General features: G+C 50.1%; 1 protein-coding gene across 3 annotated transcripts in view; it reads right to left on the bottom strand.

Annotated features, from left to right (window-relative positions):
* The window catches only part of EPHB2 (EPH receptor B2), a 144,660-nt gene that overhangs the window by 34,828 nt on the left and 83,340 nt on the right, over window positions 1-26,492 (bottom strand). For all 3 annotated transcript variants that reach the window (XM_074847938.1, XM_074847939.1, XM_074847940.1), the window contains exons 4-6: window positions 23,887-24,042; window positions 22,953-23,288; window positions 1,262-1,386 (exon numbers count right to left, since the gene is read on the bottom strand). In XM_074847938.1, coding sequence (XP_074704039.1) covers window positions 1,262-1,386; window positions 22,953-23,288; window positions 23,887-24,042 — 617 coding nt within the window. The remainder of the gene's footprint in view (window positions 1-1,261; window positions 1,387-22,952; window positions 23,289-23,886; window positions 24,043-26,492) is intronic.

Here is a 26,492-nt window from a genome sequence, read left to right as displayed (position 1 = left end):
AAAGAAAGAAGGGGAGAGATTAAGAGAAAGTAAGAGAAGGAGAATGAACTCCCCGAGATCTTCTGTCTCTAGGTTAAGGGTCCCCAGGGAAAGGACCCCTCTTGCTTTCCAGATCTGTCTTGTTACCTACTCATCCATCTTGCCATATATTCTGGGATCATTTCCAAGGGTCAAATAAATGGCTGTGATTTATGCAATATAGGTCAGGACCTATTTAACAGCTTACAAAGAAGCTCCCCCCCTCCCCATTCTCCCTCTGGCTCTTGGTGATGAGAAAATAGGTCACAGGCAGGCAGTGGGGGGTATTAATCATTTCTTCTGGCAACTGCTGGGAAAAATATTTTCAGTTCCATTTAATCATAAAGCTTTTTAATTAGTTAGTTTGCAATTTTTAATGTATAGTTTATAAGCTGTTGTGCAAGGGGGCAGATTCTGGAAGGAGAAATCTCCTGCTCCCCACCTCCCCAGGGTAGCACGGATGAAGTTCACCAGCCAGGCAGAGCTTGGCAGGTCCCAGGACTAACATCAACACTGTTTCAGGTCTCTCAGCAGCCACACAACTCCAGCTCCATGGGATGGACACTGTGGCACGGACACCATGGCACAGCCCTGGCTCGCAGTCCCTCTGCTCACCTGGGCAGGGAGGAGGTGGAGGGGCACGTTCCTCAGGGATGGAAGAGCCAGAGCTGCAGGACCCCTTCACACCAGCCTCCCCCAGCTCCACAGTGCAGTACGTACCCTCCATGGAGTATGGGACAGCTTCCCCCTGGTACAACACCCTGGATCAGGCTCCTGCACACAGATACCAACTCACCTTTGGTGTAAATGCACTGACGGACAGCATTACACAAAATCTCAAAGACTGGACACTCAGCTAATGTGGTCCAGCCCGGGAGCAAATGCTCCCTACCATCCCCATTCCCCACTAACGCCCCAGTAGGGGAAAGGGAAAAATTAGACCCTGGCTACGGAGCCCTCCCTGCAATGGGTCCACCTGTCACAAGTGCTGGAGAGGTGAAGGAAAGAGGTCCTCCAGAAAGACCAGCAAATTCTTCCACACTTTGTCTACTCAGGGTCACTGGAACCACTGCTGGAGCCCAGAGGGTTGACAGCCACTGCCACCCACATGGCCAACCACAGCAAGAGAAGTAACCTATTGATCAACCAACTGCTGTAGCTGGCGTTATGCACTTCCACAAAGCTTTGTACCACCTCCTCTCCCAAAAACCTGTGGCTCAACCCTGCCAAGGTTCCGCAGTACCTTCTCATAATATTGCAGCTCATAATCAAGGATGACTCCGTTGGGCTGGTCAGGCTGAGACCATGAGAGGGTAATGCTGTCCACGGTGCGGCTGACCTGGTGCATGATGGACACAGCTGAAGGAGCTAGAAGAGAGAGCAAGAGAGAGGCCTCAGTCACATGCCTGCACGGGCAGGACCCGCATCCCCTGGCTGGAGGCAGGCAGGTGTATTACTGCTACTTGGAGCTACTGAATTCGCTTCCAGCAGTGGCAGGGCTGTCCAGGGGTCAGGAGATCCTGTCTTTTGCTTTTTGTAGAGAGAAGTTAGGGGAGAACAAATGTTTCCATTGCTCACTAAGAGGTTGTAATTCGAAACCATGTATGGCAGCATGTCGGGCAGGAAAACAGATCATTCCCAGGCAAAATGAGCCCAGGGTGGGAGCAAACACAGTTTTGTTTCCCTGGAAAAAGCACTACCAGCCCAGCAACTTGCAATCCTCCCTACTTGCCATGGGGAAGTAGGGAGTTTTGTACTCTGACATTTGCATAGGGAAGCTTTATAAGGCACAGGCAGACTCAGGAAGCAAGCAGCTCCTCTCCGCCTTGGTGTGCTGGGTCTGCAAGTTGCACATGCCAGTCAAGGGAGGTGCACACAGCAGCCTGAGCATGCAACGCAAACCTGACCTGACACGCTGACAATGGGGAGTTGCCCGCCTCGTCAGAGTGCCCTGGAAATAGCACACCCACAGACGCCACTTGTCCCATGGAGCACAATGGGACCTTCCAGCAGCTCCTCAGACAGCCCAGCCAGCTGTCCACCCCTTGCACTGCCCTGCATTGCCTACGTGGCTTGATACATGGCCAGGTAGGAACAATGCAGTCTTGGCTGGTGTCACACCATGGGAAAATTGTCCTCCAGGGACCTGTGCTAACAAGCCCATGGGGCAGGGACCACATCGTGGAGCTGCCACTTCCCTGGGAAACTCTGACCAGCTCAGATCCTGCTTGCTGTGGACCAGGCCAGGGGAGCAAGCAGCCTGGACTGCTTTTACTTTGGTTGGCTCAGGTGTCGGTAGCAGAGATGCCACAGTATTGCAGGTATCAGAGTGCAGCCCACCACCCTTGCTGGAGGGGCTGATTCACATAGATGCCCGTGCTGCCTCCTCTTCTCTGTCTGGGACCGGTGAGCTGAGCACCTGTCCTCACCCACCCTGCTGACGGCACTGCCAACACAGCCTCCACAGATGTCAGTCTGGAGGCCATCCCACACCTCACCCAGCACCAGCCCAGCCTTGGAGAGTGCTAACTCCAGCACAGCATTAGCCCTGGCACGCCTGCCAGGGCAGAGTCACTGCTTCAGCAGCTTCAGGGCAGAGGGGAAGCCTCAGGGGTGGGAGAGGACTGGAAAGTGGTAGCAAGAAAGCTTCCCCATCACTTGCATGCCAGGCCTGGTTACAAACAGATGCAGAGAGACTTGCACTCAGAAGGGCTTTTACCAGGTCCAACCCTTTCAATATTTCATGGAAGAACAACTCACTTGACAGCTCTGAGAAACAGCTTGGAGGAGCAGCACACAATGCAAAGCACCTCTCACCTATCTCCAGTCTGGTTTCCCATGGCATCACGAGCAGCGACAGAAACCGTGCCAGCTGAGGATTGCAGACACAGCAGCAGCAGGACTGCGCTACTTGGACCAGCCTGGGTGCAGCATGTTCTTACACATTACTGTAATGAATTACAGCTGAGAAACTCCTCTCAAAGTACACCAGCAAAAGCCATTTTTGTGATCCACTGTCTTTGCCTCTTAACTACGGGTTTTCTGGATTCAGAGAAGCGTAGCTCCCAGGATGCTTAACACCTGTGTGCCAAGGGGAATAGGGGCCAGGTATGGGCGAAGCAAAACCTGCCACCACACTGCTGCATCATTTCCCTTCATCTCCCTGGGTTTCCCCACCTTGAAGGAAGGTGCAATGCAGATCAACCTCACCAAAGTGTTAGCCATCTCTGGTTTTGTCCAGCACTTAACTAAAACTGAACAAGGGCAGAAAACCTCCATCATTGGAAGTGCTCAAGGCCAGGTTGGACGGGACTTTGAGCAACCTGATCTAGTGAAAGATGGCTGAGACCAAAGCCTCACCTCCTCCCAAACATCAGTCCCTCCATCCATTTCTGGTTAAGCCAAGACTCATTACGCACCAGTCTGAAACTCTCGTCATCACAGACCTTCCCTTGCTCCACGGCATACAGCACTGCTTCCCTCCTAGCTCAATGCCACAGTCCCACTGCTTCAGGGCCCACATTTACAAACTCCTGGGATTAGTTTCTCATGCTGGTGTTACGATAAAACACAGGTAACGTTTCTGGAGCCTGTCAGCTCATGCGAGAGCTTGCTGCTTCCTTGTCAACACAGATTGCATAGGACATCCACAACCTCCAAGACAAAACATTTCTCTCTCTATGGAGAAATGCCTTAGAAGGAAGTTGCGACCAAGCTACAAGATTGTCCCACAGCAGGGATGGGGACTGGACCAAGACGGGTACGCAGACTGTGGTCTCTCTAGCACATCTGAGCTGTACACACTCTGGGAACTGATCCCACACTCATACAAGCTATTCCAGGACAGAGGCTGCACACACCCAGACCTGTCCCACCACAAAACTGGGATGTGGCAACATCCCATGATTTAGATAGAGATTCAATGGCTGACCTTGCAGCTGGAGAAACTCCTCAGCTCCAGGTCCCTCGAGGTAGGAGTGAGGTCCCTGGGATGCTCTTCGCCCACTTCTATGCCTGTATGAATCATTTGTGACTAGCCATGGCCAGGCAGCTGCATACTCAGTGAACCTGCCCTTGCCTTGCTCAGAAAAAAAGATGCAAATGGATGAGGTGGGGCTCATCTAAGGAGCGTTAATGAGGCAAATGCCCTGCATGTTGGGGAGGAGGCAGGTGAGATGAATGACTACAGCAACTTCAGCACCCTTCCTACACCTGGGGCAAAGGAGTGTCTCTGCATAGGCAGGAACCTCCACCATTGCATCTTCTCAGTAACTGCTCTTGTTATCACAGACATCAGGGAAATGCACAATAACAAAATCACAGAAAGCTTTAGGTCAGAAGTGACCTCTGGAGGTTTCTAGTCCAACCAGCTTGCAGAGTAATTTCAAAGTCAGATCGCTTTGATCAGGACCATGTCCAGTTGAGATCTGAGTGTGCTGAGGGATCCCACAGGCTCTCAGAGCACCAGCTGTCTCACTCTTGTGGAGAAGAAACTTTTCTTCACATCCCATTGGAACTTCCCTCATTGCACCTTGTGGCCATTACTACTGTCCTCTCACTGTGCACCTCTGGGAAGAGGCTGGCTCTGTCTTCTCTTTAAACTTCCTTTTGAAGTGGAAGACTGTAGCTAGATGCCCCTCAGCCTCCTCCCCTCCAGGCAGGCCAAACCCAGCTCTCCCAGCTCTCCTAGCTCTCCTTATATATCTCGTGCTCCAGCCCCTGGCCCAATCTAATGATTCCTCCTGCTCGACCTGCTGCAGTCTGCTGATGTCTCTGTAGTACTGGGGAGCTCCAAAGTGGACACAGTACCCAGTACCCTACATGTGGCCTAATGAGTGCCAAGCAGATGGGAACAATCACTCTCATTTTTTTGCCTGTGTTCTTGCTAATAGAGTGCAGCATGCTGCAACGCTACAAAACATGGTCCTTATCACACATCTTCACCACAGGTGAGAGCAACAGCTTGTGCAGAGAGAGGTTCCCAATTCTGTGAATAAGGGATGTGCTGGGACTGGATGTCTGAGTTTGAAAGCAGTTTAGTGGAGTCAGCCAGACCTCAGAGTGACTTTCTGAAGTCTGGTCAGAGGGAAAAGCTCCTAGCTGGATAGCAACACAAACACTCAAGCAGCTCTTGTCCCCTGGAGCAAACAGTTCCTTCACAGCCAGCTGCAAAGCTAGTGAAGACCCATGAGTCTCAGACTCTTCACCACTTCTAAGGCTAGAAGATCCTGGTTCCTGTTCTCTGCTCTGCCCCTAAGACCACATGGGGGACCTTGTACAAATCCACATTATCCCTCTGCACTGCCGTTTCCCACCTGGAAAAAGTGGCTAGCCATCGTGTCTCATTTTTGCTGCCTGCCTGTCTTATCTAATTTTACTGAGTACTTTCAGAGGCAGAGACTGTGCTAAGGAGTTTGGTCCCCCAGCAGTATTTAATGTAATATAATAGTTAAAAAGGAAGGAGATGAAAACAGTCAAAGTGAACACAAAGAGCATCCAATCTGGCATAGTGCTACCTGGTGATACTCTCACTACAAGGTGTGCTCCAGCTCTGACAGAAGCATCAAGCACTTTGTGACCAGCCTGAACTATGATGTAGAAAGGGCTTTTCTGCCACGGGACATGGTGAAGTGACAAATACAACAGAAAAGACTGTGAGACACTTCCTGACATGTGATGAACTCAGCTGAGCAAACATGGTAAAAGTCTCAAAATATCTAAGCTGGCTTTCCTGAACTATTGTTTCTGAGCAAACCCCTCCATTGGGTTTCTGATTATTTCAAAGCAAAGATTTTACAAACTGCAAAAAGGACCAAAATAAATTTAAAAAAAGGTCTTTGTTCTTCCAGCTGTACCCACCAGAGTACAGCTGGGCTGCTAATGCCAAAGATTCACCAGCAGCTTTTAACCTGGCCCCTGTGGGAGCACCGCGACTCCTCTTTCTTCCCTTGTGACAAAAGAAACAGAGCTTTAGGGACCACTGGACAATTTCCAGGTTGGAAATGGTCACTAAATTGGTGATAATTGTCCAATGCACAAATTGACCAGTGCTGAAGACCCTCCCTCAGCTGTTGGCTGGCCTCGTTGTCCCTTACTCATGGATTTTCTTACTCTCTGAATTACTGTGCATGGGGAAAACGGATGCTGGAAAAGGGACCTGCCCTGTGACACATAAAGGAGATCAGATTTGGAGCATTCCAGCTCTCAGAGACACTATCACTTCGAGATGTCACTCACATTAATGTGTAAGTGGAGGCAGATTTATCTTGATGGTTCTCCAGGTGTATGTGTGCAGCAACAATGCAAAAAAATAAAGAGCTCCATTTCCACAGCAGATGGAAACTTACTTTTCATGACTGAAACCCTTGAGCCCCAATGTCACTTGGAGGCAAAATGAATCATTTTGAGTCCTTGAAAGGCACTTTTCTACATCCTCTTTATCTGGGACGGCTTCAGATTCTTCAGATTCCTCTTAGTGGAGTCCTGTGGTTTCTCCAAATTGCTGGAGAAATAAACCAAGCCAAAACCACCACTGGAGTGTAAAACAAGCTTAATGAAAATCCTCTAATGTAAAAAGGCAGATGACCTGTCTCCTGCTGCAACAAAATCTGCAGTGCACGGGGAGGGGAGGCAGCCAACATCTCACATGTGATGACCTCTCTGGGGCATCTTGGGAGGGATGGGAGGGATGCTTCCACAGTCATCACCTCAAGCCTCCACACTGCCACACAACACTGATCACAGACAGACCCTTGTCTAGGCTGGGCCTTGGGGCTTTGCCAGTTTACCTCAATCCACCAGGAGCCCAGCAGACTTTCTGGGCTTGGGGGCAGCTCTGCAGGATAAATCTCTGGGGGTGTTAACAGCTCTTCTTGTCTGGCTTTTCTGTGTCCCACACAGGGTGAAGGAAGCTGCCTGAGCTCAGCTACTGGAAACACTTGGGGAGGAAGGGGCTCAAGATGTACCCTGTTCTCAGGTCTTGCCAGGAGAACCACATACCCATAACCTCCCCAAACAACACACAGGTATAACCACTGAGTTTTATCAAGGCTGTAATGACAGCTAAAACAGCACCGTCCTCAAAAACCATGCTGGCTCAATGCCACAAAGTGGACATGTCCAGGCAAGAAGGTCTCAAATCCCACCACACAGCATATTCAGGTGCCTTCACAGAAAGATTGGGATCTTATGTCCTGCTTGACTCCCAGGAAAACTCAAACACTTACTGGGGCAGAAACATAAAATCACAACAGGGTTTGGCAAGAGAAGCACCAGAGCCACAAGACTGTTCAGCCCATTGAGTATTTAACCTTCCCCAAAGCAGTGCAGCAGCTTCAACAGCACAGAGGACAAGGCTCCACGCATACCACAGGGCTGGTCTTGCCAGTGTCAAGGTGGGTCTGATAGACATCTTGAACTGATGTTCTAATCTAGCAAAAGGGTAACAGGCAAGGAAAGTCATCCTGTCCTCTTCTGGCTGTGCTCTGCACCAGAGCCATGTTGTGGACTAAGTCTACTGGTGAGACAGACATAATGCAGGCACCATGGTGCTCCAGCCTCTCCCTGGTCAGTGTTTCTGACCTACGTAATCAGCTTAGGTGCATTATTCATGAATGCTGAAGCAGTTGGACTAAATGATCATTGTAGGTCCCTTCCAACTGAACTACAATATTCTATTCTATTTTATTCTATTCTAATCCTAGGGACCATGCTGGGGAAATTGATGAACACTCAGATGCCTCCACACCAAGCCCATAGTGGAGCTGTGAAGGCTGATGGGGGAGATATCTGCCTCTGGATTGAGCCCTTTTCTCCCACTGTCCCCCTCAGTTCCCAATAGCACCAAATCCCAGAAGTGCTGGTGGAATGGGACCCCTGGAGTCTCTGGTCCAACTCATCTGCTGCATGATGATCCCAGCACCACATCAGGGAAGGTGGAGCTTTGTTAGCTGAATCTCTAAACCTCCAAGGTTGGGGGCTTCCCCAGTTATCAGTCTCTCTGTATTAGTACCCTTTAGTCTCTTTTCATTAGCTCCAGAAATAAAATGCCAATTTTTGGTCATAAAGCACAATCTTTCTCTGTCACATTACTGTAAATGAGCCCCACCATGTCCTGCCTCCCAGTCATGCTAGCTGAGGCACATTCAGCATTTTAAAAAGCATGTCTTCTAAAGGAAAAAAAAAAAAAAAAAAAAAGAGACCAAAACTTCAGGTCTGGGCCCTGATTATGAAACTGAAGTCACTCCAGCTTTTGCTAATGATCCCTAACAGCCTCCCTGCCTTACAGAACAGCATCTGGAGTGCGTGATGGCGCTTTGACTCTGCTTTCTGACCTGCAGTTACTGCTGACAGATGTGTGAACTCGGAAAAAATCCTCATCCCAACCCCTGAGGACAGCGAATGGGGTAGAGCCTCTCGCAGCTCTGCACCAGGAGTGCAGCTGGGCAGATGGAGGCAGGGCAGCTACTCCTGAGGACAAGAGGTGACAGCTTCTCATAGCTCAGCATATACTTCCACATAATTAAGAAGTTATGATTTGTTCAGGAAAGGGATCCTATTTTAACCTACCTGCAACTGTGAATCTCTCTTGCCTGAAAGCATCTCCAGGTCTCCCTCTGATGGAGCTGCTCCGTGAGGTTGCTGTGACATGCAGACTAATACCTCTGTGGGCAAGGACCAGGAAGCACCATGCCCACCAGTCTCAAGGGCTACTAAAGAAGTCTCTGCTAAAAGAAACTGAAACTCCACGTGACACCGATCCATCACAGCAGAGGCAGCTTAACTGTTGCTGATATCTCTGCAAGAGGCTTTGGATTTTTTAACTAAAGATTTGCTCGATCTCAGGTATGGACAAGGGAGCACGTTGGTAGCATTGTTACGCCTAAGGCCTGCTATAGCCACTATTTTACTTCCATGCCAAATAGTTACTTCTTTTTGGCTTGCCTGCTGAAAATGATAAAAAAGATTAAGGGAAAGAAGGAAAGGGAAGAAGACAAGAAGGAAAGAAATCTGACTTTTGCAGGAGAAATAGGCACTTTCTAATCACAGCAATACCTGAAAGAAGGTCACGTCAACCACAAAACCCAGGGCAGCTTGATGAGACAGTGCAAGAACATGTTGATTTTGCAGAAAATTGGGAAAAGCTACTGTAACACCCAGGTCTGAACATGTGCACGAGACTGTCAACAGAACCCAAGCAGTGAGGTAAATATAGCTGAAATGCTTGTGGTTGACCCTGTGCATAAGTTACAGACCGACATTCCAGTTTTTTTGAGGACTTCAAATTATGATGAGCCCACTGTGCCTCTTGGGAGGTTTTCCTCATGGTTACTTGCTCTGTTCTAAAATTATTTTCAGGTTGAAATTTATGGACTTCAGCTTCCAACTGCTGGAACTCTTCTAGTTTTGCTAGCTAAATTAAGAAGTCTAGAAGCAGAATTTTGTCCTTGTGGAAAGAACTGGAAGATCATTAAAAAAATTTCTTTTCGTCTTCTTTTCTGTAATCTAAGTAGACTGAGTTTCTTGAGCACTTCACAGATTTATCAGCCCACATATCAGTCTGATGACTCTCTTCTGAAACTTTTCCAATTTTTTATTAACCTTCTTTTCAAATATAAACCTCAAAACAGATCCAGTAGCCAGTAACCATCTCTCTTAACTAAAGACAGCATCCACCTCCTCACTCAGGTTTGATATTCCTCTGAGTGCATCCAACATGACACTTCTCTGACTCAGCCCAGTCCTCAGACAGCTTGTGCAGAGCTGCTGTTCCCTCTCTGCTGTGCACCTTCACTGTTATTTTTTTTAACAATGCCCTGCAGCATAGTGGAGGAGATAACTGCTGGCTCCTTCACTCCTTGCACCTCCTTGCTGATGCAGGATCGGACCAAACGTCTGGGGACTCAGGCTGTTTCTGCATTTCCTATAACCCCCCACCCGGTGTCCTGTGGGGAGCAGGGTGAGAGATCCTAGATGCATCCAAAATTAGTGTAATTGGTGAAACTGTTATGTAAAGCTTAGGGCAATTCATTACGATAAAACTGACAAGAAGCAGCAGGGGGGCATCACACAATGAAGAATTGTACTGGGTGAATGAGAACTAAACAGGCCCATTTTCCTCCTTGGTTTTATGTCTCTGAGTTGTACTGTTTAGAGACACTCTTAGGAAGCTCATATGTTTCCCTCCCCAGCCTATCTCCACAAAACCAGGTTTTTTCAATCTGGCTGAACAAGACCAGGACTCCTCAGGACATCTGCTGGGGCACCTTCCTCTTTTATTCAGACAGCAAGAGCTTCCATCTGGGATCTGTTACCTTCCTCCCAGCCCTGCTTCTTCAACATCCTAAGGTGACTTCCCTTCTATCCCACTTCTACCTTTTCAGTACACAGAGACCAAGAATAAAGACATGAAAGGGTATCAGGACTCACTTAATAGGAGAACAAGCAGGCATCTTCCTCTTTGGGCAACATCATCCGACACCCTGTGCACAGTCTGGTCCCTTGTGCGTGCTGGATCCAAAGGGACCCATCAGGGCTACAAGCATCCTATTGCTAATAGGCTTTGACAGCAGAAGACAATTTTCTGTGTCAGGTCCTGACTCTTGGGCCACCACAACTGCCGGGGGCTGCTGCCACCGGTTTTTAGTAGGTCTGACTCCCTGTGATGTGATGCTGTGAAACAAGCCCATCTCCCGCTACACACCAGATAATGTCCACAGCACTTCAGGGCCACTTCAGAGTCTCTAGAGCCTCGGTGCTGCTGTGGAGCCATGGAATGTCACACTGCGTGGGCTGGGAAGCTGGACTGCCGCTGTAAAGGGAATAAAACTGGACAAGACTCTGCCACGAGCCAGAGCAACACTACAGGGAACAGCCCAGGGTCTCAGACTCCCCAGGCAGCATCTTCTGCATCACTCCCTGGCCATTTGATGGGGGGTAGGACTGCGTGGCTCCAGACTCTGGACTGCCTGCCGGGGGCCACCAGGATCTTTCTGCAACTTCTCTTTCATGATCTTTATACTCATTTGAGATGCTGCCAATTGCAGTCTGCCCCCCATTTTGCAGCTAGCCCCCCACATCCTTCACCTGCCAGTCCTGCAAGACTCAGTCTTTCACTCCTTGCCTGCCAGCGTGTCAGCGCTACTGAGATCCCGGTATAATCAAAGCATCTCCATTCCTCTGCTGACTTAGCTGGGAGAGTCAGGTTACAGGCAGCAAAACCCCTATCTCTGATCACTTTAATACCACTAACCCATGTCATGTCAGACAGAGTCAACATTTGCTCTGGAAAACACTCATGACAGAGAGAGAGCAAAGCCAACTCAGCCCATGGCCTCTCCTCAGCAACACTTTGAAATTACTCAGGGGAAAAAAAAAAGAGGTGAACAGCTGGGAGTTTTCCAGCATCTCCTCGGAGCCCTCCTGACAGATCTCGGTCCCTGGAGTGTCAGGTTACCGGACGGGGGGAACTGCTTTTATTATAGGAGGGTCAGCAGGGAATTCTGGCATTTTCAATTACCCGCATGCAGAATCGGCTGTGATCCGAGGTCAGGATTAACTGCGTGACCCCCAGCTGAAGACAGAGTGGCAGGGAAATGCACCATGATGCTGCAAGGCACCAGCTAGTCCAGAGGCCACGGGACAGGGCAGTAGATGGGGAGATGTGGGGGAGAAAGTTGATGACAGAGCATCTGGCAGTGGATGCCTGCAACTGCCCTGCAAACACGGCAAAGAGAGAGACTTAAAGAACCTTGGGATAAGAGATCAAACTTCTCTCCCACTGCCTTTACCCAGCGACTCGGCCTCACTGGGTGACCCAGGTAGCTCCAACACGTGGGAACAACATGGGGAACGGGATCACCTGTGTGACCAGTGAGGGGCATTCTTCAGTACAGGGTTCCCAGGAGGTCCCAGAGCTCCTTCTGCACTTCAAGCCTTGCACAACACCAGAAGCTCGCTCTGGTGAGACTGAAGGGTGACGCCGTGCAGCAGTGAGAACAATGGTGTGACCTGTCACGGAGCAAGGCTTCCCTGATCTTGAAGCCACAGGGCCTGGAGACATCTAGGCTGGGATCCAGGCTTCAGCAGCACCCGAAAAACAGTGTCTGAAATGGCAGGAGCACACAGGGCCTCCATGCGAGGCTGCAGGCATGTGAAATAGGCACATGGGACTTAGGTGACCTCTGTTTCTCAAGCATGGAAAGAGTGGAAAGCTGGGACAACTCACTCTGCACATCCCTGCAGACCTGGATGTCTGGCGTATCTCACCCAAGGGACACCTAATCCAAATCAGCTCTCCCTCCTTGCCCCAAGGCATCCCAGTCCCACAGGACCTGTTACTATCCCTGTGCAATGGTCCAGCTGTCCCCAGTCCAGGTCCCATCACTGACTGCCCCAGTTCTTCATGCTTTTACTAAGCTCAGAGTCCAAAGGCATCTAGGTATCTAACTGAAACCAAAATTTTTTGGTTAAAAACTTCTCAATTTTTCACTTCTCCAGGTAAAGCTCTCTGCTGACATTTAAGCATTGTAGGCTTTCACGCCACGGGCCCTCTTGGAGAACAGATTTGAATTTGGGATGCCTTCTTCCATGTGAGCATTGAAAGCACCACAGTAAGGAATACCTGGATGAGGAAGGGAGGAAGGGAAACTTTTCCTGACCTGCCCTGAATGGCAACCCTGGTGACCCTGCTCTGCATGGGAGGTTGGGCTGGAGACCTCCAGAAGCCCCTCCACCAGCACTTCTGTGTGTGTGACTCTCTCCTGCTAAAAGGGTTCAATACTGCTTGGACTATAAAAACATTTGTCCACTCAGTTTCTTTCCCAGTGTCCTCCCCTGTGATGGCATGTTCAGGAGCCTTTTGAAATCAATTACTTCCAGCAGAAGCTGAGGAAAGCAACCCAATGGGATGACAGCACTAGGGCTCTTTAATAAACAACATCTGCCCTCAAAGCAGCAAAAGCCTCAGGTCTGGGATGTTCACCAGACTTGCTAGAGCTCTAGAAGACTGGTATTTCATAGCCTGTGAGGTTTTTGTTTCCAAGGTTCCTGGCAAGGTGGCCCCATCAGGCTGGTACCCATGCTGTTTGTATGTGTTGAGTGTCTGGAATATTTCCCAGCAGGCCCAGCCTCCAGTCCCTTGAGTTTGTAACTACAAACACTGGAAAATCTTAAAAACATGGCAATGCAGTCCAAAACTGGTCCTGGCTCTGGCCCCATTTGAATCAACGAAGACTTTGGTGTAGATTACAACCTTTAAAGGAGTTCCTAATGCCACAAGCCCAGTGACTTGGCCCAGGCAGATGAAGGCTTTTGGCTGTCTTTATGTTCTTTGTATAATTGAGTTTACAGGCTTCATCTGCGTGCTGCCATCCTGCCTGCAGAGGAGGGCAGGACTTTGTTTTCAGCTCTGAGAGGAGGTGCTCCAGAGGACCTGAGCATCCCATCCTGCAGCCCACTGGAGTGGGTTTGGGGTTGCTCAGCACCAAGGTTGTCCCTACCTCCCATCCCCCTCTCCACGTGGAAACCTCACCTGCTCCAGATCAAGGTGAAGTCATCAGCAAAAGGCTGGTGGAAAGCAGGAACGCTGGCAGGAGCCAGCCCTCTGTCCCTCCAACTTGTCCCCAAAGATTTTCAATAAAATGCTGCTTTCCCAGAAAGTGACAATTAAATGCAACCAAAACTGTTCTTAGGAGCATACTGATTTTGAAATTTAAAACACAGAAAACTTAGACCAGAGAAATGTCTCTTGAAAGAGTGCTGTCTGCTGTAGGGCATCCCCTTGGAGTCACTGAGTCTTGCTAATTTGAGACTGAACTTGTTCCCTTGCTCTCTTTCATGGTAGACTCCACTGGGCTGACCTCCCTCTGTGGGGGAAATTTTTGAAACATCAGAGTTTTTTCTTGGGAAGAGCATTTCCTGCCCAGCCCTACCAATGCAGCAGCCTCCTGCACACTTGCAGTGGCAGTGATTAACATGGACCGGGCTGCGGTGAGACAGGCACAGCGAGGATCTTCCTGCCTGAACTGAGTCAGACAGAGACTTATCATTTTACAGATAGAGGGGACTACTAAATCACAGGAACTCCAAGATAGACCAAGGGACAACTGGCCAGCCGGCTGCATTAACCCGATTTGCTACAACCATCTATTACGGTCCACATAAATGCACCACTGAGCAGCATCACCTCTCCAGTGTATGCTCAGCTGTTCAAGCACTGTGACCCTGAAACTGGCCTCCCGTGTGTCTGCAACCTTCCCTACCTGCCTCCAGCATCTCCACCTGCCCGAGTGCTGGCACTCAGTGCCTCGTTCACAAGCAAGGCAATTAGCACTGCGGGTTGTGTTTGCCAAGTGCAGCAGTAAAGATAAATCACCCCTCCTGAACACATAAGCAAAAGGTGAGCTCCTGAACCACTCTGTCAGCTCCCAGCACTTGCACACAGCAGGGACAGTGGCACATTGATGAGAAGAGGGGGAGGCGCTAGTTCACCAGAAGGGACTTTTCACCCCATCCATCATGGACGGGCTTTTGTTTTCTGCCCAAAGTCAGTTCCAGATGCTTTGGAACAGGTTTCTGAAGCCCCAGGCAGGTGTGGGAAAAATGATCCTCAAACTCACAGAGTAATTTATGCAACAGGGAAGCCTGGGAGTCAGCAGGTGGAGGAGCCTGCAGAGCTGGTAGCGGGCGAAGAGCATCTGCTAGGAAAGCTGTAGCAGCGCAGCCCATACCCTGCTTTGCCAACATCCCCCCAACTGCCCACTGCAGGAGTGGGAAGAGGAATCCTGAAGAGCCAGCAGCTGGTAAAGCTCCTACCATCTGGGAGCCCTGGCTGCAGATGGTCTCCAGTGGGCAGAGGAGAAGGGACTTGGGCATGGCAGGGTCCCTCCTGAGCACTCACCGCCAGCTGCTGCAAGCTGGGGGGATGCAGCGAAGGCAACAGGCTGAGCCACCAAACAAGAGAAGGAGGGCAGCAAATGTCAAGACGCATCAGGTTTTGGTAGCAATGGCCCTGTGTACAAGGCAGTCGCGGTGAAGGCGGGAGCTGGCGATGAAGGAATGAGAAGAGGGAGAGAAGAAGGGCTGCAGAGCCAGGATGGTTACGTGTGTCCATGGTAAGGTAATGCTGGGTAAGAGAAGCAGCCACAGGGATGTCACAGTTTCAGGATATTTTGGAGCCTTGGAGCAGGCCAAATTGCCACAGAAACACAGCCAGTGAAGTCCCCAAAAGAAGAAACCTGGGATTTAAGGGAGGTCAGTAATAGTCCTACAGTAGCTCAGCAGACACATTCCTGCTTGCTTTGTCACACAGGCTTCTGCCCCAGCTCTTCCGCCTGGGAGATGTCTCCACAGCTCAGAAAATTTCTGCTTTTCCACCTAAACACTATCACCAGCAACTCTGTACCATCTGCTCTTGTCCTTCTGCTTTAATCGCTCCTCTCCCTTTCTGGTGCCCCTCCAGCCCATCATGTCATTACAGGCAGCAAATAAATCTTCACCAAGGCTGAACACACAGTGACTTTTTGGTCTCCTCTTTGTATCACGGGCTTTCCTGTGTCCTGCTCACCTGATCAGCCTTTCTGTCTACCTGCTACCATCACAGTTCAGCTCTCTTGAACACCTGGTTAGGTGTGCATGCAATGACCATACAAAGCTCCACCCAAGCTTTGTGCAATGGTAGGGAGTCTTTGCTACGGCTGGTGAACATACTGTGACTGATACAGACCAGTCTTGCATGTGTTTTTTTCACATTTTTTTTACACTAGAGAGTTGTCTCCTTCCCATGGTCTGCCACCAGGTCCTCCTCAGATGTCTCCAACTGACAATTGCTGGTGTTTTTGTTGTTGGGCCTCAAATGTCTGGCCTTACCATTTCCATTGCTGAATTTCACCCTGATTCTGTTATTCCACCTCTCAGTGTCTTCCTGGAGGTATCACAGTCCTCCTCTGTCCTCCTCTGTCAGTTTTGTGCACAAGAAATACTCTACCAGATTTTGAAATATCAAGAAGTATGAGACCACTTCTCATGGACCTTAGTCAGGCACCTCAGTTCAGCCTGAAGCTTTCCCATTTGGGTGGTAGTGATCTCCCGTTTAGGCAGTTCCTCAACAGACTTCCTGCTTTACTAGTAGTTTTCCAAATCAAATGTTTTACTGGTGTCCAGACAGGCAGAGTCTATTGCATTTCCTTAGAAAATCAGTGATCTCATTGGAAAAAAACCCAAGAATAAGCTACACAGACTCGTGTACAAGGGCTTGATGGGCCCTCTGTCTCTTGATGTCTCAAGTCAAGACTGGTTGCCTTTCTGAAAGATGCTTTAGCCAAAGACAGGACTGAATGTGAGGATAATTGATATGCAGGCTGATCTAAAACATCTCTTGGCTTGAACCATTGAATCTTAGCATAACAAAGAGCTATGGCCATAAATCATAGCTTGGGAGGTTCGGCTTGAACATCAGGGAAAATTCCCTCATCAGGGGGTGGTGCAGCTCTGGGACAAGTCGCTGGAAACATGAGGAGATCTCCATCTTTGTGGGTTACCAATAATTGTCTACCCAAAGCCATGGCTGCCCTGATGTAGTGCTGGCAGCAGTCCAGCCGTAGGTGGGAGGTTGGATGGGAGATCTGAAATGCTGGGATACTATAATCTCCTGCCTTTCATTTTTATACTGGAAGGCAACAAGAAATAGACATTCATAGCTTTTAAGTTCTGGAAAGCTCATTCCAAGTCTTCAAGGTGATTTCTGCATACACTTTCCCAGGTTGTTGTTTCACAGATAAGTAATTCCTGACTGCAGCCAGCTCAGGGCAAGGCTGGGAGCAGCATGAGAGAGAACTGGGGATGCCATGACTCCCTGCTTGTGTCCAGAGGAATGCAGGCCTCTGCTGTGCATCCCCCTGAAGGAGGACGCCAGCCAGATCTGATGCAAAATAGAAGTGAGAAGATAAAAGCAAGAGTCCATGTGCCTGAGGCCATGCAGTTCTCCTCTCTCTGTCTAGCCTACAGCATAACTAATGTGACAAGCAAACAACAACCTGGACGGCTGGTGAGAAGTGCTAGTCCCTACCAACTTTATATCTTCACCTTGTCTGCTACCCTGGTTCCACCCATCTCTCTCCTCACCCCTCCTCCTCTGACCCCTCCATGCTCCCTGTTGCATTTGGCTGTAAAGCTCATGGACTGTGGCTGCAAGGGATTTTTTTGGTTGAAGGTGAAGGAAAAATCCTCCCTTCTGATGTTTTGCACTTCTGAGGATCTGTCTCACCTGTGCTTCATCAGGCGTGGCTGAACTCCCCAGCCTTTGTGTAAGGACCAGACGAGGCTCAGTCCAGTCACAGGACATTCACAGCAGAGCAGAGCCATGGCCCACGTCCTTGCTTTGGACCACTGAAACATTCAGCTGTCCTTGAACTCACAGGCACCTCTGAGTTTTGTCAGGACAGCCCTGTCCAAAAGACACTGCCTGGCTGGGATGCAAGTGCCTGGGCTGTGATAGCACTGCGAAGCAGAAATTCAAACCCCAGTGATGTCTGGCGTGAACCTGGTGCACAGGTGTGAGCTGCACATCTCCCCAGCCACAGGAGCCATGTCACAACATACTGCTGGAAAAGGCCACCCAGAATAATAATGCAAATAATCATAACAAGTTATCTGGATACATAGAGGGAGAAATCGTGCCAGTAAACTCCACTGCTGTGGATGCTTCTCCTGATGGGTTTATCAGGGAAGTGTATCAGTTTCCTCTGTCACACACTAGCTGATATTCACACTGTATTAGCTCTTTTTTGGCTCCGTTTGCAGCCAAGAGCCTCTGACATCAGAGTTAATCCTCCCTTCTTATCCTGTGTGACACAAGAGTTGCTCACAAAAGGGACACATTCCCAAAAATCTGGACATTCTCTTTCCTCTGTCACTGGGAGGTCCTGAATTTGTCTCTGGATACTCCAGAGCCCAGGGTTTTCTCCTCCCTTCTCAGATCACAGAAACCACAGTCTGTTATCAAGAGGTGCTCTTTTCATCTGCTATTGAAGTCATCCCTGCCTTTCCCTCTGCGACTTTCCCGGGGCACTCAGCCTGCCTGCGGTGCAGATGGAGCCTGCAAATCCCCGCAGCACTAACACTCCCCACCCTCCCTGATCCTCCCCAAAGAATGGCCACAAATTAGCAAGCAGGGGCTGTGTGTTGTCACCAGCAAGAGCGTTGATGCCTGGCATGGCTTTCAATTAGTCAAGTGTCATTATCCTGAGCTCTGGGCCACACTCAGCTCCTTGACCTCTGGCTTCCCTCCCTGCTCCTTCCCTCTTGGGATGCTGGCATGGCTCTCAACCACCCTCTTGGCACAGATCTTTTGTTCTGGCACGGCTGAGAAAGGGTTTTTGGTGGCACCTGGTCTCTGCATGACGGGCTTGTTTTCTTTGGCCACATCACGGTCCTTTAAGACAGGATTGGCTGTGTCAGATGGCAAGTCCCGGATCTCCCTACTTGGAGAGTTGGTGAGATTTGGGGGAGAGGTGTCACACAGCTGCAGGGTGCAATAGGCAGGGAAGCAGAGGTTGAGTTGGGAGATGTACAGCATGGAGCTGGAGGTCAAGAAGAAGCCTGCTGAGAGGAGCAGAGAGAAAACACAACCTGGCCTCAGAGGTGACAGAAGGTATGTCCTAGGAAGGCACTGGGGATCATGCAGAATTTGCTGGAAGAGGTAAATTCGAGTTGGCTGAAGACCGACCAAGGAGCAAGGAGGTGGTGGGAAGGGATGTTTATTCCAAGCTCTTTTTATTTCTATTTTGCTGCTCCTGGTCCTTTCTAATTTTCTACACTTTGAAAAGGGAAGCACCACACCTCCTGTTCTAATAAAAACTGTTCTTCTGGAGGCTAAACACCTTTAGTCTTTTTAGGACACTCACTGCAAGAAAAAGGTCTAGGAAACTGCCTCTGAGCACACGGTGGCACTGGACGCTCTCTTTTGACCAACCTTCTCCTAAGAAGAGAGGTGGCCTGTCCCTCAGGGCTCCTTTCCACACCATGGCGTCTGGACTGCTGATCACTTTGTTGGTGGAACCGAAAAGATGACAATGCTACAGTGAAATGCAGAGAGTAAATCTGGGTAATCAAAGGTCAGCATCAACCTAAGTAGTCTACGGCCAACACCAACCTGGTCAATGCAGAATGCAAGGCCATGGGTCCAGGAGGAACTGTAGAGGATCCAGCCAAGGGTGACTGAGGCAGCCTGGGGCACAGGGCTTATGAGACATGGAGAGAGCTGGGCTGGCTGAGCCTGCTGCTTAAGATATTAAGGGTGAATTTAATTGCAATTACAACTGCTCAGAGCTCCGTTAAAAGAAGGTGGAAACTCACTCTTCCCAGCAGGGGTAGGTGATGCAACAAGGGGCACAAGCCACAAATGAGGCTGGAAATTATGAAAAGCATCTTTCCCAGGAGGGTGATGTAGTCCTGGGACAGGTTAGCAGAGAGGTAGAGTTTTCCAAGGCTCAGCTAGAAAAAGCCAGAGCAGATCTACTCTTGGTGATAGTCCCGCTGCAAACAGGAGGATGAATCAGAGACCCCAGATGTCCCTTCCACAGAGCCTGATGGGATTCTATGGCCCAAATTAGGCACAGCAGCATGATTTTGTGGAAGTAGCTCTTTGTCAAACTGCCTTTGATTTTTTTCCTGAACTCATGAGTTCAGCAGAGTGCACAGACTTAAAGTGTATGAGACACTGGGCTGAGCATCAGCATCATCTGCAACACATTAAATTAGTTTTAAAGAAGGCTGGAACTCACACTGTGTCCAGCACAGTAGAGACAGCACATCTCCTTAAAATTATTAGAGATCTGGGAGATGATATAAAAACATTGCTGGCTTCATAAAGTGTCTAAAATGGCAGCGTTGGGAATGACAACCTCTGTGCAGAGCAGTGATCATGGCTTGATGGCTGAGCCCATGAAAACGATTATAAGGTTGTGCTTGGGTCTGGAAACCAAAATGCAGGTCTTGCTTGCAGAATGGGAGACTGCATCAAGAGAAGCAGTATCTGAAGGGACCAAGACAGAAGCCACCAGGGAAGTAAGAGCCACCTGTATGGCTGAGTGAGGCAGCACTTTACACTTGGATGTGTAAAGGGAACAGCGAGACCAGCAAGGAAAGTAGTTCATCTGCAGTAGGGCTGCTGCTGGGTACAACATCTAGTTCAAAAAGAGCTGTGGGAAGATCCACATTCTGAAAAGCCACCTCATAGCAAGAACAGATGATTCAGCTTGGTCTAATTACCTCTTATTTTTCCTTGAAAGAAGCTACCCACCGCCTGTGTCTACATGAGGAGAGATGTACCACAACACAACAGCAAAATAAGTCATGTTGCTGTAAAGGCAATTAGTGAAATCCAGACCTCACTGGGGAGGGGTACAACAGTGATGACGGCAACCATCTTTCTCTGGGAGAACAAGAAGGTGAATGGTGTGTCACCTCCTTTGATCTCGTTTCCCTTTTGGGATGACGGTCACCATACCATCACACCCCCCAGTGCAACTGCTCCAGCCACACTCACTACCTGCCCTCTGGTTGCTCTACGGGGATCATTTTCTTACTCTCTTACAGCAGCTTTTTCATGGGATGCTGAAGAATTTATGATAACTGAAGGTTAGAGATGCTGCTGGTGATGTGGCATCTCTCCTCAGCCCCAAACCACCAAGCACAGGTGGTCCCCCAGCAGTAGTCCGTTTATCCCTGGGTGAACCAGGGCAATTCTGCATTGCTTTCTTCGGGGCTGGGAAGTCCCTGAAGGCCAGTGGAGCGGGCACTTCGCAGGGAGGCCATCGTCCAGCTGTGGCAGGAGCACAACCCCATCACATGTTCTGTCCTCTGCTCTGCCTGAGATGGAGCCCCAGCTGGCTGCTGAACACAGAGCAAAGGCAGAGGGAAGCTGTAATTGCTGCTTCCCCTAGGCTCATTCCTCCCCTCCTTCTGCACACTCGCCTCTCCCCACAACACCCCCCATTCTCCTGTCCCAGCTCTGTCTTTGTGTCTGCAGCTTCTGTTACCAACTGCTAATGATCTACATCAAGGCTGCCAGGCGGTGCAGAGTGTAAGCAGAAGAATTCAGAGCCTCTAATTACAGAGGAATTAGCAAGCAGACAGTTACTGTTTAGTGCTAATGAATAGATACATTAAGAGAGACATCACACAGGCTGAGAAGTGTGAGCCCTGATAATAAAGGAGTGTCAAACAAGGAAAACACAAGGAGGAGGATCCAGGAGACTGAAAAGGATTCGCCCGCAACTCAGCTCTCTGATTTTGCTAAAGTGGAAGTAGCCACAGGCAGTATATGAAGGTAACAAGCACACCATATAACTGCAAACTGCAAAAGCTGAGCATAAATAACTCATCTATAGCACAGGACCACGCTGGGGGTGTGCAGAGCTCCTTCCCAGCCCCAGGTAGCATCGCACCCACCCTATTCTCCATCAGCCATCTCTGTAAAGGAGGCTGCAACAGGTCACTGTCCCACACCAGTTCCTCTCTCCTCATCACGTGCGGACACGTTCCTGCTTGCAGTCAAACCGCAGTTCAACGCTACGCTAAACCTGCCTTCAGGGCTTCTGATGACCCTGCTGCTCCAGAGCTAACTTCAGATCAGAGGTCACTCTGCTGGTTCATGTGTGTCCAAGACATTTTTGCAGGTTACCTCTGTCTTGGCACTCTCAGCCCAACCAAGTGATGTCCATCTGCACCACCGCTGCTTTACCCCAACTAAACACCTCCTGTCCCCTGCAGCCAGCACACACCACAGTCTCCAGGCAATCCAGTGAAAATGGAATCATCCAGGACTGACAAACTCAGTCTTGAAGGTCATGCAGCGTCCAGGGCAGCCTGGGACATGTTCACACTCCTCACACACTTGCCGCAGCGCTCAGAGGGACCACAGAAACTTGCTTGTTCCCGTGCAGGCTTGTACCTTATTGGCATGCTTCCACCGTGCAATCAGACTAAGCAAAAACCCAGCCCCAGTCTGTGCTCCAGCTCCAGATGGCTTCCAGGTGGGCTGGGGGGAGCAGCCCCTGACCAGCAGCTCCGAGGGGCATCCTGCCACCAGCACAGCTGCTGCCTGGGGGCTGCTGGTGGATCTTCCTGGAGCAGCACTACCCTGATACGTCCCTTCCTCCAGCAAAACCACCCCGCACAGAGGGAGCAAGGCAAAGCCCCATGTCAGCAGAGAGCTGGAGACCCTGAATGACTTCCATCTCTGATGCTTGGTCTTCTTCACCAAGGTGATTCTGCAGCAGCACAGGATCTGGAGCAGCTTTCCAGATGGTCATCCCATGTATCCATCTCCCAGCCCCTTTTCTGTGCAGCTTTCCTTCACGTTCACGGCCTGTCCTGGCTTTCTCCGCAGTCAGAGCAGAGATTTCAGCTTGTGTCAAAATGCTGGAGCTAATCTAACCTTTCCCCCTCAGACACCAGGAGCAGTAGCAGGGGCTGCAGTAAGGCTGCCAGCAGCAGTGAGCGCTGCTGCTGTGTCTGCAACACACCAAGAGGCACGCAACTGATGCTCCAAGGCAACAACCTCAGGAACAGTCACACACCCAGCCCCAGAAAGCGATGCTGAGGCACCAGGGGACCGTGACATGGGCCGCTCTGCTGTGGTGACAAGAAGGGCAGCTCTGCCTTGGGTCACATTCCATCGTTTCACTGAAATAAGGGATGTTTTTCACACCTGAGGCTTGGGATTAACCCAGAAACTGCCAGGCCCATGCACTTTGGTCATCGCCAGTGTTACAGAGCAAGTGACACAATGCCACATCTCAGCCCACCTCTTGTCCCCTTCAAGCCCTGTTCACCCCACAGGGTTTCACCCAGCACCTCTTGACCAGGAAATCTTTGCCCACCACCTCCCCTTCCCAGGCAGGTCCACTGGGAGACACAGGTCCACGTCTTACCAGCCTGGTTGGTGGTGATGTTCACTGATGCAAACTGTGGGGAGAAAGGGCTCTGGTCGGTGACGCCGTTCACCGCCTGGATCTCGAAGGTGTACTGGGTGTGGGCCAGCAGGTCACTGATGTAGATGCGGGGCTCTGTCAGGCCCAGCTGGCGGGGGGCGAACTGCACGTTGTCCCCACAGCGTGTGCACGCCCCACGGCCGGAGCCACAGCTCTTGCAGATGATGTTGTACACCAGGTCCTCCCGCCCCCCCGAGTCCCGCGGTGGGGTCCATTCTAGCATCAGAGAGGTCTCGTTCACGCTGGAGATAACGGCTTGGGGGGCAGACGGGATGGCTGCAAAGGGAACAGACAGAACGCTGTAAGAGCCAGAGCCCTGCTCATCACTGCAGGACCAGCTGCACCCCCTCCTTTCTCCCATCCCCGGACAGGACTCCAGCAGGCACACACTGAGCCAGGTGCTTCTCTTGATGGCAGGGATGTGCAAAGCAATCTGGACAGCCAAAGGCAGAAATGGGAACAAAACCTGTCCTCTTAACTCAGGCTAATTTGATCACGTGGCACGCCTGGCAAAATTCACCAGTTAATTTTTGTAGCATTTGTGACTCCTGGCCTTTGCACTAATCTGCATGACAGCACGCAGGTCTTCTGATCCAGGTACAGAGCCAGAGTGAATTCATCCTCCTGCCTAGAACAGCACAAAACAACCCAAATTTCTGTCCTTTTTGCAATGTTTGCAAGTGCAGACTGGCCCAGGGTAAGAAAGACACACATCTGCAAGGCTCCTCTGGACAAGGTGCTCTGAGACCCCTGGCCTCCTCCGAAATCCCACTGTGACAGATGCCTTTGTTAAGCATCCCTCGGTGCTTTGACTGATGTGTGTCTCCTTTCCCAGCCACATGCGCCCCTCCCCAGTTGCCCAGAGCCCACATACTGGTGCACGGCATGTCGACAGGATCGGCATCTGCCCGGTAATATCCGTTCCGGCACACGCAGTTAGTGGCCCCTTCCGAAGTCGTCCGGCTGTTAATCGGGCAATGGATGCATCCTTCATCCCCTTGGCTGGCCTTAAACATCCCTGACGGGCAGCCTGGAAGAGAACCAAGAGCAGCGGTAAGCAACAAGGACAGGGGCTGGCGGGGACACCCAGAGCCTGGCAGCGGTGCCAGAAAACACCCTTCTGGGCTTTGCAGAGTCCAAAGCCAAAACCTGACAGTAAATAAAGTGGAGAGGGAGCAGCTGGTTTGAAGGCTCTGAGGAGGCAGGAGCCGCCTGTAGAGATGGGGAGACCTCTCCCCCCACTAGTCCCCAACCACAAGTGCAGAACAGGGGCCACATGGGGAATCTTACAAATGCAAAGGGGATTTTTAGCCACCGCCCCGTAAGAAGATGCGAGCGGCTGTACCAAGTCAGACCAAAGGTCCACAGTCACCAGAATCCTCCCCCCAACACTGGCCACCCAAGGAGCAGGGCAGGAGCCAGGCACACGCACTGCCCACAATACCTTCCCTCCCTCCAACGATTTATAGCTCAGGGACTTTCTAAGAGGCAGGCTGTTTGCATTTAACATCCCTTGTGGGATGTTTCTTCCACTAAGTTACACAGTCATTTTTTTATTCCATGCAAATGTTTTGCACCCATTTTATCCTGCAGCACGGAGCCCTACGGTGTAACTGCATGCTGCAGGAAGAAACTGCTGCCCTCTGCTTTGAAGCTGCCAGCTGCCATTTCATTTGATGCAATCTCACACTTGCACTGGCGGTGAACACTCAATCGTCATCCATCTTCCTCATGACCCCTAGGGTTGCACAAACCTCTGTCAGGCCCCAAGCAAGTTGCATAACATTCACTATTTTATTCTCTACTCTTTTCCCATAATTAGCAATGTCCAAATTATTTTTTAACCACCAATGTTACCAACTGGACTACCTATTACAGCCCCAAGGTCTCATTCCTGAGAGACATCAGGCCGGCTCACAGCCTCTGTGCATGTGTGTGTGATGCTGGGGTTGTTTTCTCCCATTTGCATCACCTCAAGTCTATTGAATTCCAATTTCCTTCTCATTCTCCAGTCACACGGTCTCATAAGGTCCTTTTGCAACTCCACAGCCAGCCCTTGTCTTCATTACTCAGTATCATAAGCAAATTGTCACTTCTGCCATGACTGGCAGCAGCGTGCTGGGTTCAACCTCCACTGGGGCTCAGACCTCTAAGCCACTCACAGATGAAGAAGACGCTCCATTAGCAACAGCCGCTCCAAAAAATGCATGTCCAGCCATGCAGGGAGGATGAGGGTAGCATGGGGGGTGCATGGTGCCTACAGCAGCTGGGTGGTGAAGGCTGGACCACAGTGTGAGATGCAGTATTAACAGACACGGCACAGGTGGCTGAAAATATCACTGCAAAGCTTTAAACACCAGAAAGTCCTTTCCAAGTCAGGGGATCACCAATGCCAAAGCCAAAGCTCGGCAATAAGCATTTATCAGCACGGCTCTCAGTGATTACTCTTGGTTGCAACTTTCCTCCGCTGCTAATTTCTTGTGCAGCACAAAGAGCCTGGGGGGTGGCAGGTGGTCTCTGCACTGAAATGAGTTAAACAAACTTCTACTTCAGTTTGCTGCCAAGGCTTTCAGGAATGAGGCAGATCAGAAAAACAGCCTGGGAAAAACGTACGCTCGGGGTTGCTGTAAGCAAGAGCTATTACTGAAAAGTATATTTTTTTCTTTGGAAAAAAAAGGTATTTTTTCAGTTTTCAAGTCCCTTCCTTCAAAATTATCTTGACTTTCCAATGAGAAAAGCTCTACAGAAAAATACCATCAGCCTTCCTGCTTGCAAAGTCCCTCCTGCCTCCTACAGTCAAAGGATCTGCTAAAAAACTGGCTTCTCTTCATGTTGCTGGATATTTCCACGCTCCCTGTCCCCTATCCGCCATACGTCTGACTCCATTTCTGACCCTATTGCCAGCATGTCCCTCGGTACAAGCCCATCTCAGAGGGTGTTAAGCTGTTGGGAGAGGTGATGGCTGTGTAGCTCTGTTACAGGGAAGTGATGGTGGCGCTGTAGCTGAAATGATAACAGGGTCCCTGTACTAATACCAATTTTTGAAACACAATAAGATTAACACACAAAATTGCTCTAGTCTGACATCCAGGGTCACTTGATCAAAGATGTTTTAAGACATGGGCCTTCCCGAAGCTTACTTTAAAAATAACAACTTTCCTATAAGGCTGCTTCTGCATCAAGATAGAGATACAACAAAAAACTGCCCATGCTGCTGAGATTTAGCAACTGGCCCCAAGAGACAAAAAACATTTCCCTGGTTCTGAACATGAGCCAGCAGTGTGCCCAGGTGGCCAAGAAGGCCAATGATATGCTGCCTTGTATCAGCACTAGTGTGGCCAGCAGGGACAGGGAAGGGATCACCCCTGTGCTCGGCACTGGTGAGGCCGCCCCTTGATTACTGTGTTCAGTTTTGGGCCCCTCACTCCAAAAAGGCCATTGAATGACTCGAGTGTGTTCAGAGAAGGGGAACGAAGCTGG

The sequence above is a fragment of the Strix aluco genome, chromosome 22 (genome assembly GCF_031877795.1).
Source record: "Strix aluco isolate bStrAlu1 chromosome 22, bStrAlu1.hap1, whole genome shotgun sequence".
Classification (NCBI taxonomy): Eukaryota; Metazoa; Chordata; class Aves; order Strigiformes; family Strigidae; genus Strix; species Strix aluco.
The sequence above is the reverse complement of the archived record's forward strand: the minus strand, read 5'-3'. Positions and strand labels throughout refer to the sequence as shown.